This window comes from Poecilia latipinna, unplaced genomic scaffold (genome assembly GCF_001443285.1).
Source record: "Poecilia latipinna isolate Pla-1442-1.1 unplaced genomic scaffold, P_latipinna-1.0 Scaffold1863, whole genome shotgun sequence".
Lineage (NCBI taxonomy): Eukaryota > Metazoa > Chordata > Actinopteri > Cyprinodontiformes > Poeciliidae > Poecilia > Poecilia latipinna.
Window position 1 is genome coordinate 16,695 of NW_015114479.1, and position 16,457 is coordinate 33,151.

The following is a 16,457-nucleotide window of genomic DNA, read 5'->3' on the forward strand; positions in this document are numbered from 1 at the left end:
TTTTACCCTTCTGTAAGGAAAAAAAAAACCCAAAAAAAAAAAAAAGGAAAAAAAAAAAAAAAAAAAAAAAAAAAAAAAAATATATATATATATATATATATATATATATATATACATTATAAAAATCTCTATACCATGTCAGTAGATTAAATACCAGTGGAACAAAATATGCCCTAATTTATTCAACCCAGATAACTGTGAAAATGTGAAGTTCTCTGCGACTTTTCTGTGCAGATTCTTAAATCTGTTGGAAACTGTCTTGACGGTAGCTTTTAATCCTCGCCCCTGTTGCCACCTTCCTGCTCTCGTCAGCTTTACAAAGAAGGCACAGTTCTTTTTTAAACAAGTCTGCATCAATTACAGAGTGAGAGCTGAGCAACTTAGAGTGACTTCTTCCTGACACGGCGTTCCAACTTCCTGAAGCCAGAGGAACCATTACCCTCTTGTCTGCATTAACTCTAAATTGTCGTCTTCTCCATTTTTTCCATTTTACTGGGAGTGTTTTATACTTCTGTCTTCACTCTGTCATTGTTACACATGAAATGGAGCAAAGTATTCTACTACAGATAAAAAAAGGCTTTGTAGTAAGAATAAAAACCCTGATTTATGTCAAAAATGTGCTCTTAATAAAAACATATGCAAAGTGTTCCCTTAACACCTGAACACAGCATGCATCTAGCTATTTACCTGTCAAACATTCAGCCATTATTTCCCCTAAACTTCTCGGCAAACATTTCAGTTACAAAAGAAAAACATATTTCAGTCAGAGTAAACACTCCTTCCCTCTGTAAAGGAGTTAGATAAAGATTTTTTTTAAAGTTCAGGTCTAATTCTTTGTTTTCCAATCTTATAAAAACTTTCGCCTGCACCATATCCACAGAATCTGCTGATTAGTGAATGTATTCCCTCTCAGTCGCATGCATCTTTCAGCTTGACACATCCTCCTACTCATGGAAGCTGGTACCGTGGTTCTGAAAGCAGAAGCTGTTTCAAAGAATGCCCAAAAAAAAAAAAAAAAAAAAAAAAACTACACATTTTTTGGTCAAATGACTGATTTCTCAGACTCTCAACACCTTCATAATTCTATAATTCTTCATATATAGTGAGCATATATTTACAGTCTTAAACACAATGAAGCAGTGAAGCAGTGAAGAACTATAGCTCAATCTTCTACAGCTAGATGTAAGATTAGTGGGTCAGAAAAATATATATTTTTAAAAAAGGCAAATAATTCCAAGTTATTTCAACAAATTTGTTTTAGTCATTACAGATGATGTGGCTCTGATGGCTTCTTCAGGCCATGACCTCCAACTCTAGATAAGTTGAATGGTGAATGGTCCCCTAGTCTGTCTCTGCCTCAAGTGGACAAGGTTAAGAATCATGGGGTCTTGTTCAAGAGTGATGGCAGGATGAAGCAGAAGATGCAGAGAGATGGATTGGTACATAGCATAGGACGCCTGAAGGCGGGGCTCAATACCACCTACCTCCAGGAGGTGCTGCCCTGCTACAGACCTAGCCAAGTCAGTGGAAACACGATTACTTCAGAGTGGAGAGAGGCCAGGTAGAGTAGAGTGAGAAGCAGGGGAAGGGGCACATGTTCCAACCCTCATAGTCATAGTCATGAGATATGGATCACAAGCAAAATAATAAGATCCTGAGAGGCTGAGATGAACTTCCTCCGGAGGGTGGCTAGACTTGGACTTAGAGCTGAGTCTCCATATCAAAAGGAATCAGTTGAGGTGGTTCTGGAATCTGATCAGGAATTCTCCCTCGGGAGGATTTCCAGAAACATCCCATTAAAAGAAAACTCTGGGGTTACATAAGTCCACAGTTACCTGGAGGACTTATGTATCCTGCCTGACCTCGGAATGCAAATATATGCCTAAAGTGACTCGTTTTTGACATTGGGGTCCCCCATAATGAGCTGGAGGATGCTGCTGGAGACAGAGATGTCTACTGTTCCCTTCCTGGTCCTGTTGCTCCTGTGACCCGATCCCAGATAAGCAGAAGACAGACGGACAGACGAAAGATAGGCAGATACTACGCATGGTGGAAACCTGGACATCGCTGGTGAATGTCATACAGACAGAGACATGTCGTGGTTTTTCTTGAGTGTAGGGACACAAAGGGGTTAGAGTTATTTAATCAATATGCTTAATATAATTAAATAACCCAATGAAATACTTATTTATATACCACATGTCAAAATGTGAAGAGGTTCAAGGGAAACAATACTTGTGCAAGACAACTGGTTGCACCAATCACACCTTTCCTTTTGACTCATTCAGTCACCTTATGTGACAATACTACGGACTCTTACAAAATAAATATTAATTTCACACTCTGTGAAACAATTTCTGTTATGCAGCATCCTATTAATTGCATGTTTTTTTTTTTTTTTACTTAATTTAATTAGTTTTGACTCCTGCCTCTTATGTTACACCCACGTTGTACTTAATACACAGATAGCCAGCACATAAACTATACTGAGTTTAATTAGGGTTTAGCAGAAGCTAAATAAAGGGTAATGCTTCCAACAAGGTAATGAGTAAAGGAAGAAGCCCATTAACTTTGGAGCGGATCAGGACCTCTTTCATTAAAACTGCAGAACAGAGCCCTTGTCTAAATGGAAGTTACACCAAGTGTTCTTGTTTTGTTTATGTACTGAGAAGCAGAATAATTAGTAAAAGATAAGATAATGTTATACAATCAAAGTTGGCCGCTATCTGTCCATTAGTCGTATCTCAAACTCTTTCAGTCAATAACTTGTCATTAATCTCTGCAGACTTGCCTGCTGCATTTTAGTATGGTTGAAATAAAATCAAGACATCAATAAATTTGCTTTAACATCCCTGCTATATGTAGCCATACCAATTATTTTTCTGGCTTGGATTCAGATTTTAATGATTCTCCTAAGAATATCTTTGAAAGTAATTCAAAACAAAATCCTATGCACAGTATGTAATGACATTAAAGCTTTATAAACAAATCCAAGTTATTTAAAACAATTTGTTTTTTAATTTTAATTTATTCAAAAACAGGATATTTTTTTTTCGTATTTACTTTATCTCTCAGTTTTTTCATCCAAGATATGTTCTATCAATATACATCACATACTTCCTTAGAACAGCAGTGAACAGTGTATATGTTTGTTTGTGATAACAACCAACTCCTACTCCACTTTTAAGATCTGAACCTCCAATCGAGTTTTATTATACACTTGTCGTTTTAACTCATCATATCTCATTAGCAACTCTGATTGCCTTCCAGCTCTGTGAATTATCATTTGGGAAAGCATTGAGGCACTATTTGAGTCATTAACTTTTCACTGCGCCAATAATCTTCTGGTAACAACAACAAGCAATAACATGTACAGAAAGCCAATTCTTTAAACAGGTGACAGACAGACTATTTTGCACAGGTGACTTCCTCCTGTCAGAGGTCTGAGTGTTTCAAATGGAAAGGAACACCAATCAGTGACAACAATGTCGCCGCTGACGAGTGAAGTGCATTACTGATTATATTAGTAATATGAAATGCCAGGCGAGGAATGTTTGGGATCTGACACTTTGGTAAGATTAGACCTTATAAGTCATTTTATATTATTGAACATCACTCGGCCGGTGTGGAAGGTTTTCCTTGAGGTAGAAACCCCCCCCCCCCCAACACCGATCCATCCTACAAATTTCCAGTATTAAAATCCAAAAATTGACCTCTACAGCACACATATCACTAGGGCCCAAAGAATCTCCTGCTAACATTCTTTGGCAGATTCTACTAGACCCCACAGAGATTCCTTGTCAATTCCCCAACAAGTCTCAGCAGTTGCGTCAGCATTAGTGGAAGATATACAATGTTAGCCTGGTGGCTCTAAATCTAGAGCAGGCAGTAATACCTCGGCCTGGATGGGCAACAAATCCATAATAACCTTTCAGCGTGCTGTAATTTAAGTGGTCTGAGAGGAAACCCGGCTTTGGCGCCTCCTTTTGGCACTGGTTCAGGCTCTGGGAAATTTAGAACCATGCACGACTGGTCACTGGTCATTTATGCCCACAAGGTGCTACCAAATTACCTGCATGAGTTAGTGCCCACTGTTACGACAGAGCACTCACTCACGCAGACTCGTTTCAGAATGCACAAATTTCACTCTGTGCAAAGCAAACGCAGAAAGTGATGGCTTGAATAGCCCATGTTTGGCTTGTTAAGATAAATATATGAAAGTTGTAAAGCCGATTTCATGATGAAATAGTCAAAGGACATGCCCAGAGTGATAATCTTCTTGTATTTAACAAAGTTTCTTATAATCGCTGAACGAGACACTCGTACAGATAATTCAGTAATTTAGCACAAAGAACTTGGTAAAAAAAAGAAGAAAAAAAAGTGCATTTTAAACCCATCTTTGTACTGCAGCGTCCCCTTCACTACCTATCACAACTTGGCCATTAGTCAGATGTATAAATTACCATAACAAAGCTCACTGGTGTGATGTAAATTTACACATTTATGTTATCATGGCTGATGTACTGTAATTAGAGTTTGGCATGGGCACAAGTACATGCTATGTCTTGCATGAGTTAATGTTTGTTCTTTGTATAATTTGCTCTTATTGATAATAAATGATGATCAAAACTAGAAAACAATGTCCCGCATTAAGAAGCCCAGTTTGTACCAGTCCTTCATGTTTGCGATGCCAGAATAAACCTGTGAGGACGTCTTTGATGGTGTGAGTGTAGTGACCCTGGACTGTGAAAAGAAGCGGTGAGAAACTTACCCTCAGGTGCGTCTGCATCACATATCTTTGTAGTGCTAACAGTAGTATTTCCAAGCACTGGATCAGTTGAGGGTGCCTGATTCGAACAGAAAAAAAAAAATAAAAAAAAATGTGTTGGTGATTTGAAAAACATAGCAACTACTTCATGCAGAATAACAAAAATATGTTCAAGTACTTTTGTCCAGACAATTCGACAGGGCTTATAATGGTGAAATAGAAATATCCGGATCACTCTTACCTAAACAGAGGAATACTGATTATGCTGCTTTTTGGGTGTTAAGAAGAAGTTTAGATCTTATTTGCATAGTAAATGCAACTTAATACTAACCAGCTTGCTTCCAAAAAACAGAGGGATTTACTTAGTTATATACTAAGTGATCAGACAAACTATAAATTGCATTAAACGCTAATAATGACTTCATCTTTATTATGTTGTGCTTTTGCAGCGTTTGCAAAAGGAGCTTGGATAGCAAATAACATTTACTGCAGCTACCAACAAGCTCTACTGTGTCACCATTTTGAATTTCTAGATTGGAAATTGTCACTCACACAATTTTTTCAGTTGAAAACCTAAAAATTTAAACTTTTGAGTGGTCTGAGTGGCCTTTAAATAGTCATGCAGTGCCAATATATATTTTATTTCTGCTTTTTTTTCTTTTTGACACAAAAGTCATATTCCGGTTTTAAATCTGCTTGCTGAGGCTACTTTACTTTTACTACGTCCAAATAAAGTCGTGGTAACTCAGGGTAGTATAAATACAACTTAGCCTTGGGAATTGTTGCTTACACTCAGAGTCCTGGCACAGCAAAGAAAGAAATCAATTAGAAGTCCAGCGGTAAAAACAAATGAACAGGTAGGAATAAAATGTGTTCGACCTGTGAAGCTAGTTTTAAATTCATTCTCGTCTTTCAGTAGGGGAGATAATGCCTTAGCAAAACAATGCCATGGTTTATTTAAATTATGCTGCTTAAAGGATGTTTTTAGAAAGAACACACACATAGCTCTGCATTAAATCCAAATGTAGACACCCACACAAAAAGCGCAGAGCTACAACTCACAAAGGGTATCATGTCAAACAACAAATCCACACAGCAAAAAGCTACATTGTCAGACAGATAGAAAGAATTTAAAAAGAACAAGAGTATAAAAGGCTGGCTGTTGGCCTATAGAGACCAAATTGCTGCCTACACAGAGCTGGACCATAGTGGTTTAAACCCACTGGTACTGACACTGTTAGAAACCCACACTAGGAGCTAGATCTCATCAGGGAGACCAAAAAACATAGTAAGACATGGGGAAATCACATGAGTTGTTTTTCCTCACCTGCGCAAGATATTTCTGGCTCCCATACATGACATACTGTGGGGCCAGACTGTAGATCATGTAGCTGGTGTGGAGAACAATCAACAGCAGAATCATGCAGAGGAAGAGGAGAGCCTGGGGACGTGTTCTCTTTGGTCTTATTTTGTACAGCTACGAAGAAAAACACAGGAATGTGATGTTCACCGTTTATTCTGGCGGAAGCAGCTATACCAGAATTTCTAACTTAGGACTGATGCCTTGGAAAAAACAAAAAAAAAACAAACAAAAAAAAAACACTCTATACTCTGTAGAAATAGGATGGAGAAAATTATAATTTATAAGTATCAACATTGCTTTTATTTAACAAATGTTTTACGCTATTATTAATGTTGAAAACTGAAAATTGAGTACTGATTAAAAGAAGCATCAGCTTCACTAAAACTTAAAAAAAAACAAAAAAAACTAGTCTGGAACAGTAATACATTTATTATTTTTGTAAAACAGATATTTTTTAAATTTACATGGACACGTACATTAGAGGGAAAAACATCAGTTGAGTCACTATTATTAAAAAAGGAAAAGCTAAACAAATTAAAGAACTCAAAACAGGATCCTTTTAATATTAATGTATTCTATAAAGCCCAATTAATTGATTTCTGCTATTAAAATGCCAAAGGCGGAGGTGCTGCAGCTCCAGCGGTATGACTGTGCTGGGACAGTTCGTCTCCCACTGTCCTTGAACTCCAATACTTGCAAAGTCAGCAACCTAATATTAAATACAGCTGAAACCCGATATTTACAAAGTATGTCCCAGTGAGTATCATTTGTCAGAATAAACCTTTGAACATGTATTAAGCATACTTCTCATTGAGATGTCATCCTAATTTCAAATAGCATGTTCTCATTAACTGCAAGTGAAAAATCATCATAATTAACAGAAATAAAGACTTTCAGATATTCATCTATGTGTATTTATTTATTTATTTATTATTTTTCACACTAGTAGCAAAACTCTTTTTACTGGATCTGCTCACAAAGCCTTGCATCGCCTCTGCTCCTCAAATATGAAATAAGGAATACATGTTAAAAGTTGTGTTAAAACATGCATCAACATCTAATTAGGCAATGTGAAGCAAGATTGTGAGTGTCAGAGGAGGCTCCTAACGCTTATTTTATTCAGTCTCACACAAGACAAATGGACTCCTTGTGTCTTAGTACACATAGTTGGGAAATGTAGCCTCCAAAAAGTGACGCAAAAAGCCAAAGTTCTCTCTGGAGGTAGTTGGAGGCTGATGATAACATCCATTGCAGTTCAGCTGTGAGTGAGGACAGGAAAATCTGGTGTGGCATTCTTAACGAAGCTATGCAGAAGTGATGACATGGCAGTGCTGTCACAAGACGGTATTTGTGGAGAAATCTCTTTTGAGATGGGTTTAATATTTATCAGAGATCTTTAAAACAACACTACTATATTTGTTAAGGTAACACAGAAATGTATCTTTAGCTTACCCTTATCCAGAAGAACCAGATGCCCATGTTACGAATGCCAGCCATGGATGTCAGCACAAAGTACACTGTAATGACTGTAATTAGGATGTAATCCAATGGAAAAACCTGTAGTACCAGGAACAGAGATCAGCTACATGTACAAAAAATAAATAAATAAATAAAAAACTAACAATATTAACAGAATTCTACCATCAATAATGCTCATCTAACTCTAATAATAATAAAAAAAAAAACACACATTAATGCTAAATATTGCGCTTCATTAAAACCGCTGAATAGCAATTACAAAGTTGGGAAACTGTAAATGTTCAGACTTAACCTACAACCTGACCGCTACATATTTAACAACCCACTCTTGTTGTGGAGCACTTAATATCTTAAACACCATAGTCATACTAAGCACTCGTCTTAGACATTTAATCAATGCCGCTATCTGTGAAGCGATTCTTTATTGGCCTGAGCTGTCTGTCAATTTTTTTTTTTTTTTTTCTGCAAAACCTGCAGTAGAATACTAATTACAGCAGAGCGTTTTCTATTGCATGCTTATGTCCACTGGCTAAAACCGAGTAGAAAGAGCAGAAGACAGCGATTTGATTTTCTATCAATCTAACACTTCAACCAAGTATTATTTACTACGCAAGACTTTTGACCTTCACCCACAAACACATGCATGCACACAAAACAACAAAAAAACAAAATCAGGTGATGATTTAGCTTGGCTGGACAAGATCAATAACTGCCTGATTTGAATCTCCAAAATCCTTTTTTTTTTTTCTTTTCATATTAATGAACAGACCATAAGTCTCCCAAGCTATAGCTACTGAGGGATGATGATACTTGTTTTCAATATTATGGAGGACATGTAAGAAGCTACTTAACAAGAAACTAGTGTCTAGGTCTAGGACACGCTGGGACGTGTCTGCCATACTTTCATACTGAAAGAGAGAAAGACAAAGCAAGACTCTGCGCAGCAAATGTACTTTGTTTTTGCTTTTAAAAATGGGATGAAAGATGATGGATTAGAAAATGCTGAAAGGCATTTGGAAGCTTCTCAAGTTATGTAAGGACATTATCTAGATTATGCAGAGTGTGACCGCTGGTTTTATAATGAGAGCCACCCTAACCAACCACAGATTCATGGTTGAATTGTGTGGTAAGTTTTTCTTTCTTTTTAAAAAATAGCTCTAACATAAACAGTGAATATAAGGAAAGAATATAAGGGGGGGAACAAACAAACAAAAAAAAAAACAATCTGCAATGCAGTTTTGTACATTTCCTGATAATATAGTTTATAAAGAAAAATAGAAATCAATAAAATAGTGTTTGTCAGCTCCAACTTTTACAAAACATACATTACTGTAAAGGGGGTTTTGTTTTATTTCCACAGCTAAAATGTTACTGTTGGCTGCAGATCAGTCAACAGACTAAAATTTTAATCAATTCACTTTTCATATGCCCCTCCTCTGCTGCAAAATTCTGACATAATTTTTTAAAAAGTATTACTCACCCATTATAGAATTAACGGTGATAAAGCTTAAATTAGGTTTTATTTGAGATTATTGTGATAAAAAACAAGAAACATTGGCTTTAAGCCCATCTTAATTGAGTACAATCATCTGTATGACTTAAAACTGGAAAGAATACTTACAGGTTGTAAAGCCAGCAGAAGTTCATTGAGAGGGTTGGTTAGGTTGGTGCCAAAGATGATGAACCCATAGCTAATGCCAGCAGAGTGAAGTGCTTTGTCCAGGCTGAACACACAGCAAAATACGTGATTTCATTTTTTGAAACATGATGTAACAAATACAAAAACAAGAATTGTGCAGCTCCTTTTCCATGGCTCTTGTTTATTTTGAAATATAGTTACAATGTAAAGAATCAGATTCTGTGAAACCATCACTTACTTTGAAATAAACAGGGAAATAGTGAAGAGCAGTGCAACCAGGATGAAGAAAACCCCAAGTATTATCTGCAAAGAAACGACAGTCAACATGTTTAATAAATAACCAAGGGGAAAAAAATGAGCACTCATTCAGACCCTTTGTGAACCTTGGTAAAAGAAAAACAACTATTGTGGACACTTGTGCCAGGTCAAAGAGAGACCATATGGCATGTAGAGCCTCAGATTGGCACTGGTGCCCATGGCAACGGTGGGGAAATGTTGGCACAGCCATTTGAAAGGATTGGTCAGGTAGAAAGGTTGCAACCACAGAGGGAAAAGGTTGGTAAAAGCCAAATATATAATAAATTCTGCAAACTGACAATTTGAGCTTTTAATGCTATATAATAAGGATATTCATTTTCAATAAATGATACAATTATACAGAAAAGGCACATATGAAATGTAATACAGGAGCTTCATTAACATGTTTATTAATCTGCTATTCATCTATAAATCATGTAAATTACTGAAATTCCTGATACTTCACTCAACATGTCATGGGAAAGTTAGTAAGTAGTATTTGTGGCTTAACATATAAAGTGTTCTGTTGTCTAACTTAACTATACCACGTGATTCACAAATGTATCAGCATTACTATTGGTACCAGGTGATGTTATTCACCTGATACGAAAGGGCAGAAAAAATATATACAAATAAAATATAATATAATCATATTTCTGATGGTTTAACTGTACTGACGTAATGTAGTGGTCAGGTAATTAAAGCACAAAATTTGTAAGGATCCACTTCTGTACTCACATGAATAGAAACAAAAGCTGTGTTGGCACTCAACTCTCTAGAAAAAAAAAAAAAAAAAGAAACTACAAACTGGAAAAACAAATACTGCTTGGCTATAAAATCTGAATTCAAACTAACAAACAGCTTGCCTTGTGTCAAACAGAATTGAAGTGAATAAAAAGAGAGGAATATGCGTACGCAATCTGACAAATTGCAGCATTTTAGCGCTAAAAAAGCTTTTAGGTGAAGATTTTTATTTTTATTTTCTTGTCTCAGACAAGAAGAATAATGACTCAGTGTCAAAACTAATTACTTTAAGTAAAACTACAGAAAAGTGGCATTATTGGCATTATTTATTCAGCCATAATAAAGTGCAAGTTTTATTCAATTTTAATGCATGATCATCTAATAAATACCTGATGATATATCCCAATTCACGAAAGGAGATAAATAAAGCCTCAGATAAACAACAGAAGCCATACTACACTATGCAATTATTTATCCAACAGACTGCACATAATGAATTAGTGTAAGGGAAATTAAAAACACACATCAAATAGCTTGTAGAACCAACGCTACGTTGCTGATTATCTGATGCAGAACTTCATGCAGTGGCTCTCTGTTGGAGACGAACATTGCTTTTCAGAATTTCACTTTAATCCACAATGATACGCGAGTTGAAAAACATCTCCTGGTTATTGCAGCACTTTTATTACATTTTCATGAATTTTGATATGGGTTTACCACTGGGCTTGGGCTGATTGTGGTATTGAGACAAGCTTCAGTCGTCACACTAGATAGACTCAGATTTTATTTTAGAAGACAATGGCGAGACTACAAGTTAACCAGGAAACCCAAATCATCATCCTCTCATCAAGATGTTTGAAGGACAGTATGAAGCAGATAGCATTTTTTTTTCTTCAATTGTCTTTTTAAGAAAGACAACAAGCCTATAGGAATACCTTTTGTTTTAATTCAACAATTTATTAAATGCATACCAAAAAAAAATGTGACAGGTTTGTATACAGAGATTGGAGTTTTGAAGTCTGGTCAGAAATAGGGGATGTTGAGACGATCCCAGTCTTTGCAATAAAGCATCCCTAAAGTTAATCTTTTTACAAAACTAAAAGCATAGAAGGAAGCAAAAAAAACAGTCTTCCAGTTTTGATACATTTTATTAAATTGGGAAAATTACTTTTCAGTTTCTGCCTGATTGACTGGCAGGATCTGTAATCTTCTGATTTGTTCGCCTTCAGTTTAGTAATCTAGACTGAGAAATGAACCGTCCTCTGGCTACCCTTTCCAAAAAAGCTGTACTTATTTTTTTTTTCTTTTCTAATTATACTGTCATAAAGTTTGACATTTAATATGTGAACTGGGATATTTGCAGTTTGAGATGTAAATCTTGTAATTGGCAGACCAACCTCCTACAACGTCCGGTGCTGACAAGACCAGCAGCTATCTTGTATTCATTTGAGAATAACCTTTCTAACCACAGGAAGGTGGACTACAGTTTGAAAATGCCTAATAATTATTTCCAGATTGATGGGTAGGAACAACCACATCTCTAACAAACATTGCGCCTCATTTGGCATTGTGTATCCGGTAGAGGTGCCCTGACCAGGCAGGAACTTTTTCGCTGACAAATATTTCTGATTTTCTGTTCTTTTTCTTTTCTTTTTATTTTAGATGACCTGTCAATTATTATTTTAATGATTACACGTTTCTCTCAAAAGACTACAATACTCTATGATAATTTAGATTTAAAAATATTAAAAGCTATTAAAGTTGATGCATTTGTTCATTAAAAAAAATGAAAGACTTTTCAGTACATGATCTGCCAATTATCAATCAAAGCTGATAAATGGGATTGGTTGACTGCTGAATGTGTGTGTGTATATATATATATCAAGTCACAAACCTTTTGAGAAAGTTGAAGTTGAAACATCAGAGTGGCATTTCATGATGCCAACATGTCAGATTCTTAATAAAATAATCAAAAACTGTATGCATGTAAAATGTTTGAAGGTAAAAGAAATAGCTGCATCAAAGACTCGACTAGATTCATTATAACAATACCAGCCACTGAGGGCAGTGAGTGTATTTTCAGCGTTTGCAGCAGCTTTTGTCCAATTGCAATAAAAATCTGAGATAATTTTTTTAACAGTCAAGTCACTGATTGACCGAAAATAATTAGGAACTTTTAGGTCACTAAAACATATTTATTTTCAAATGTGGAGGTTTTTCTCACTTAATATAAAAGGGCACGACATTTTAATCAGCCATTTGAAACTAAGGGTTGCTTTTTTTTATTTTATTTCATTCTATGATCACAGCCAACCGCTGACAATTATGTGAGAGGCCTTTTCAGCTGGGAATGTTCAACATGTTCAGTAGCTCAGCTCACCATTGCTGTTATTATAAACACATGAGTCGGTGCCTGGCAAACAGCGGTCCTGCTGAAATCACAATTGTTTTGCTTATCACTCTGCACCAGGATCCTAGCATATAGTGAATTAATCTCCCTACATACTGCTGCTCAAATTTGAGTCTGGGGACTGTCATTAGCCACAATCCCCTTTGGTCAAAGACAGACTTCTACAGACACTGGTTTAAAATGTTTGTGCTAGCCTGGAACAAACTCAAATAGCAGCAAACAAACAACAGTGGGGAAAGCACCGTGAACTAACATGAAGATGCAAATAAAAATAGAATGAACTATTCAATCTGTGCTCTGCCTTGGATGAGTCATGCATGGTATATCAAGCTTATATGCCACTTTGTATCCATTATGAAGTAAACTGAATATGCAGGTATGCACACCTACATAGAAGAGCATGAAGGTAGCGTGAAGAGAGATATGAATACCTAGATGTGGAAAACATTGTAATGCCCATCAAACATATTATTTCAGATGCTTCCCTATGTAAGCGGAAGGTGAAACTAATGTGGAGCTATTTTAACCACCGTAGAGCATAAAGTGTTAAATGCAGTCAGACTGAGACATTATTACTGTGGAAGGTACGTAATTTTTTGTTTGCAGAAGGATATGGCATGAGTAATTCTGTCACACCAGCTGAATAATATGTCTGTGGTCTGGTTTGTCTGTTTAACCTCGCAGGCGTTTTTCAGGCTTCTAACACTATTGGATCCAAACCGTCAATTCAACAGATTAGAGTTGTGACTTTCGCTAATAAACTGAATATATCGAACCTGTTGTTACAGCAAGTGATGGGACATTCTGTTCTTTTCTCCCCGTTGTCGCCTAGATCGGGGCCTTAGAAGGGTAAGTGATGAGGCAAGGCAATTTATACGTGGAGCACATTTTCAGCAACAGGGCGATGCGTTTTATACTCCTCGAAAGTGTGAGAATGGTAAAGATGCATGAGACACCGGAGAGGATCGTCACTAATGAAAAAAGAACCACATGGCAGAAATATTTTTTACAGGTCTAATATATTAACCTTTTCTAAACAATTTCATAGTTTGAGGGGGGAAAAAGTTACTGATTTCTTCCATTCAAAAAGACAAAATGACAAACTTGAGCCCAAAATCCCCTAGCACCATATTCTTGATGCACTCTTTCAATGACAAGAACCAAAGAGCCAAAGGTGTAATATTTTCAGGAGAAAAATCTCATTCAAGTATCTGTCCAAAAACAATGTACGTCCTTCCAAGTGCTTTCTTCAGGGATAGAATGTTGTAATGCAAGCTAGCTTCTCAAATATATCTTAAAGTGCTTTTTTTAGATTCATTTTTTTTTCTTTATGTTTAAAATCATTGTTTGTTATTGTTCCAATAAGTTGGTAGAGTTCATCATGCACAAAAAAAAAAAAAATCTGATCGAAAATAACAAACTTGTGACCCTCTTAAAAGTATAGCGACAATATTATTACTATGCATAAAGTTGAGCTCCTGGCTGAGTGGACCAGAAAGGAGTAAAATGACACAGGTTTACAGCTGATTTGGTACACCTCATGGGAACTATGAGATCCTGTCTGAGAAATACAAGTCTCCCTCAGAGACTTCACAGTAAATTAGGTGAAGAGACTACCCGTGGGACTCATGTAAATATGCTGTGCTGTAAAGTAGAACTGGAAAGTAAATCTAGAGCAGTTTAAATGAGAGCTACAACATTAGGATTCTCTTCGGTAAAAGCAGTCTGAGCTGTTAAATATAAACAAGTTGAAATTATTATTTTTTTTTTATTTTCTAACACACAACAAGAACTAGACACTTATGAATTTGTGTATACGAAGTGTGCAGTGACTTCAACAAATGTTGATAGCCTCTCAACTTTTGCACAAACTTCACTTTATTTTGTTGGAAATTCATGTCTGTCCCGCTTATATGCCACATATCGCCCAATGACCACTGGCTGTCTTGACACCAGAGTCCTCCCACTCAGACTGTGGATTTTTGCAGCTCCTCTACATGGGCATGCAAGTTTAAGATGGCTTTTGAAGGCAAGTGATTGGTTTGGATTTTATTTAGGGATATCAGATTAAAAGGGGTTAAAAACAAATGGACACCAAAATGTTCCTTTTCATTTTTGCACAAACCTTAGAAGAAATTCATATCATATATATTGTTTTCCCAGAAGAACCCAACATAAATTTAGAAAAGGAACAAAATCGGTATTGAGATGCTCATGTTTTGCCTTGGTTTAGGCCGCTGCCCACAATGCGCATAAAACTGACATCTGTGAATGGGAGCCAATTTCACAATGGAGACTCACCTTGACAGGTCTGAGAGCACTGCCAACTTTAGAGCAACAGTGGCTCTCTGCAATGTCCAGGTGTCTTCCTCTGCGCTGGAGGACCTGTAGTTTGCCCTCAAGCTCCTGCAGGTTGCGTCTGTCCTTTGAGGATAGAGGACGGCCATCCTTACACTGCCAAAGAAACCGACAGGAAGGAGATGCATTGTTAAACATGCATGCTTTCGATACGTTATGGTTGTTGGTTTCAAACACATATTTAGAGCACCCTATTAATTAAAGGAATACTTCAGGTAACAGGGCTTTTTGTAATGATTGCCTTGTTAACTGATTTAGAAGAAATCTTGAGATTTAGCAAGATATTGTGTCAGTGAATGGGGTGGGTGTATTAAGGCTGAAAACATTTAGTACTGTTTATGAAGCAGAGCATAATCAAAACTATAATCTAAAAAGTGACAAAGAAATACTATTCAGTTAACACACATTTAAAAAAAAAAAGCATATATTTACAAGTATAAAGTGTTCAATAAACTTAAATGTTATAGTTTATGTTTTATTACTACCTCCTGTTTGCAACCATTAAACACTGAAATTAGAAGAATGACAAATGCATAACTCTTACTTTACTTAATTTCAAAAAAGCGTTTACTTGAAATATCCCGTTTGGACAGAAGGAATCTGAGTGGGCGTTTGAAAAGGACATAACTTACAGTATGTAAGAACTTGCAAAGACAGAGGCGCATAAAAATAAAGAAGTGGTGGTGCTTAACCACACAGTGCATGTGGCGTTTTAGTGAAGCTGTTAGTTAATGCATTTTTTAAATTTTTTTTTATTTTTTGTGGGATTGCGTCATCAACATTGATTCAGATGTTTAACACGAAGAGAGAAAATAGCGAATATATATGTATTTCTACTGGTGTAGAATTGCTAATATATTAATTTTGATGCAATTCAATAAAACTTCAACATATTCATGTTTATGCCACTTGTATGTGCACTGAAGACAGGTCACACCACTCAAAGACCTACCTTGGATTTCAGATTTTCTATCTGGTGTTCAACCTCGTCAATGTCCTCCGTGTTCTCAAGGCGTTCGTACGCGACGCTCCGCGTGCCTTTTATCAGATTCAAAGGCATGACAGACATTCCATATGCCTGCAAGATGCAAAAGTACCATTATAATCACACACTATTGTCAGAGCAAGGGTGGCACATATGCCACGTGTATCCTCCCACACACAGTCACTCCTGCCTGGTGGCAAACCCATCACATTGTGGCACATGACAACAGTCAAACGAGGGTAAGCAAACACATGGACGCACACATGCGCGTGCGTGCACGACAAAAATCCCACAGATCCTGGCCTCCTAGGCGGTGTCATTTTTGGCAGAGGGGAAAAAAAAAAAAAAAAAAAAAAAAAAAAATTAAAAGGGGGGAATTTATAATTGGGTTAGGGCTTTTTAAAAATTTTGTCG

General features: G+C 36.5%; 1 protein-coding gene across 1 annotated transcript in view; it reads right to left on the reverse strand.

Annotated features, from left to right (window-relative positions):
* lmbrd1 (LMBR1 domain containing 1) overlaps nt 1–16,457 on the reverse strand; it is a 59,023-nt gene that overhangs the window by 11,825 nt on the left and 30,741 nt on the right. The window contains exons 8-14 of the mRNA XM_015014937.1: nt 16,011–16,136; nt 15,002–15,154; nt 9,488–9,552; nt 9,232–9,334; nt 7,584–7,688; nt 6,096–6,245; nt 4,772–4,847 (exon numbers count right to left, since the gene is read on the reverse strand). Of these exons, the coding sequence (XP_014870423.1) occupies nt 4,772–4,847; nt 6,096–6,245; nt 7,584–7,688; nt 9,232–9,334; nt 9,488–9,552; nt 15,002–15,154; nt 16,011–16,136 (778 nt within the window). The remainder of the gene's footprint in view (nt 1–4,771; nt 4,848–6,095; nt 6,246–7,583; nt 7,689–9,231; nt 9,335–9,487; nt 9,553–15,001; nt 15,155–16,010; nt 16,137–16,457) is intronic.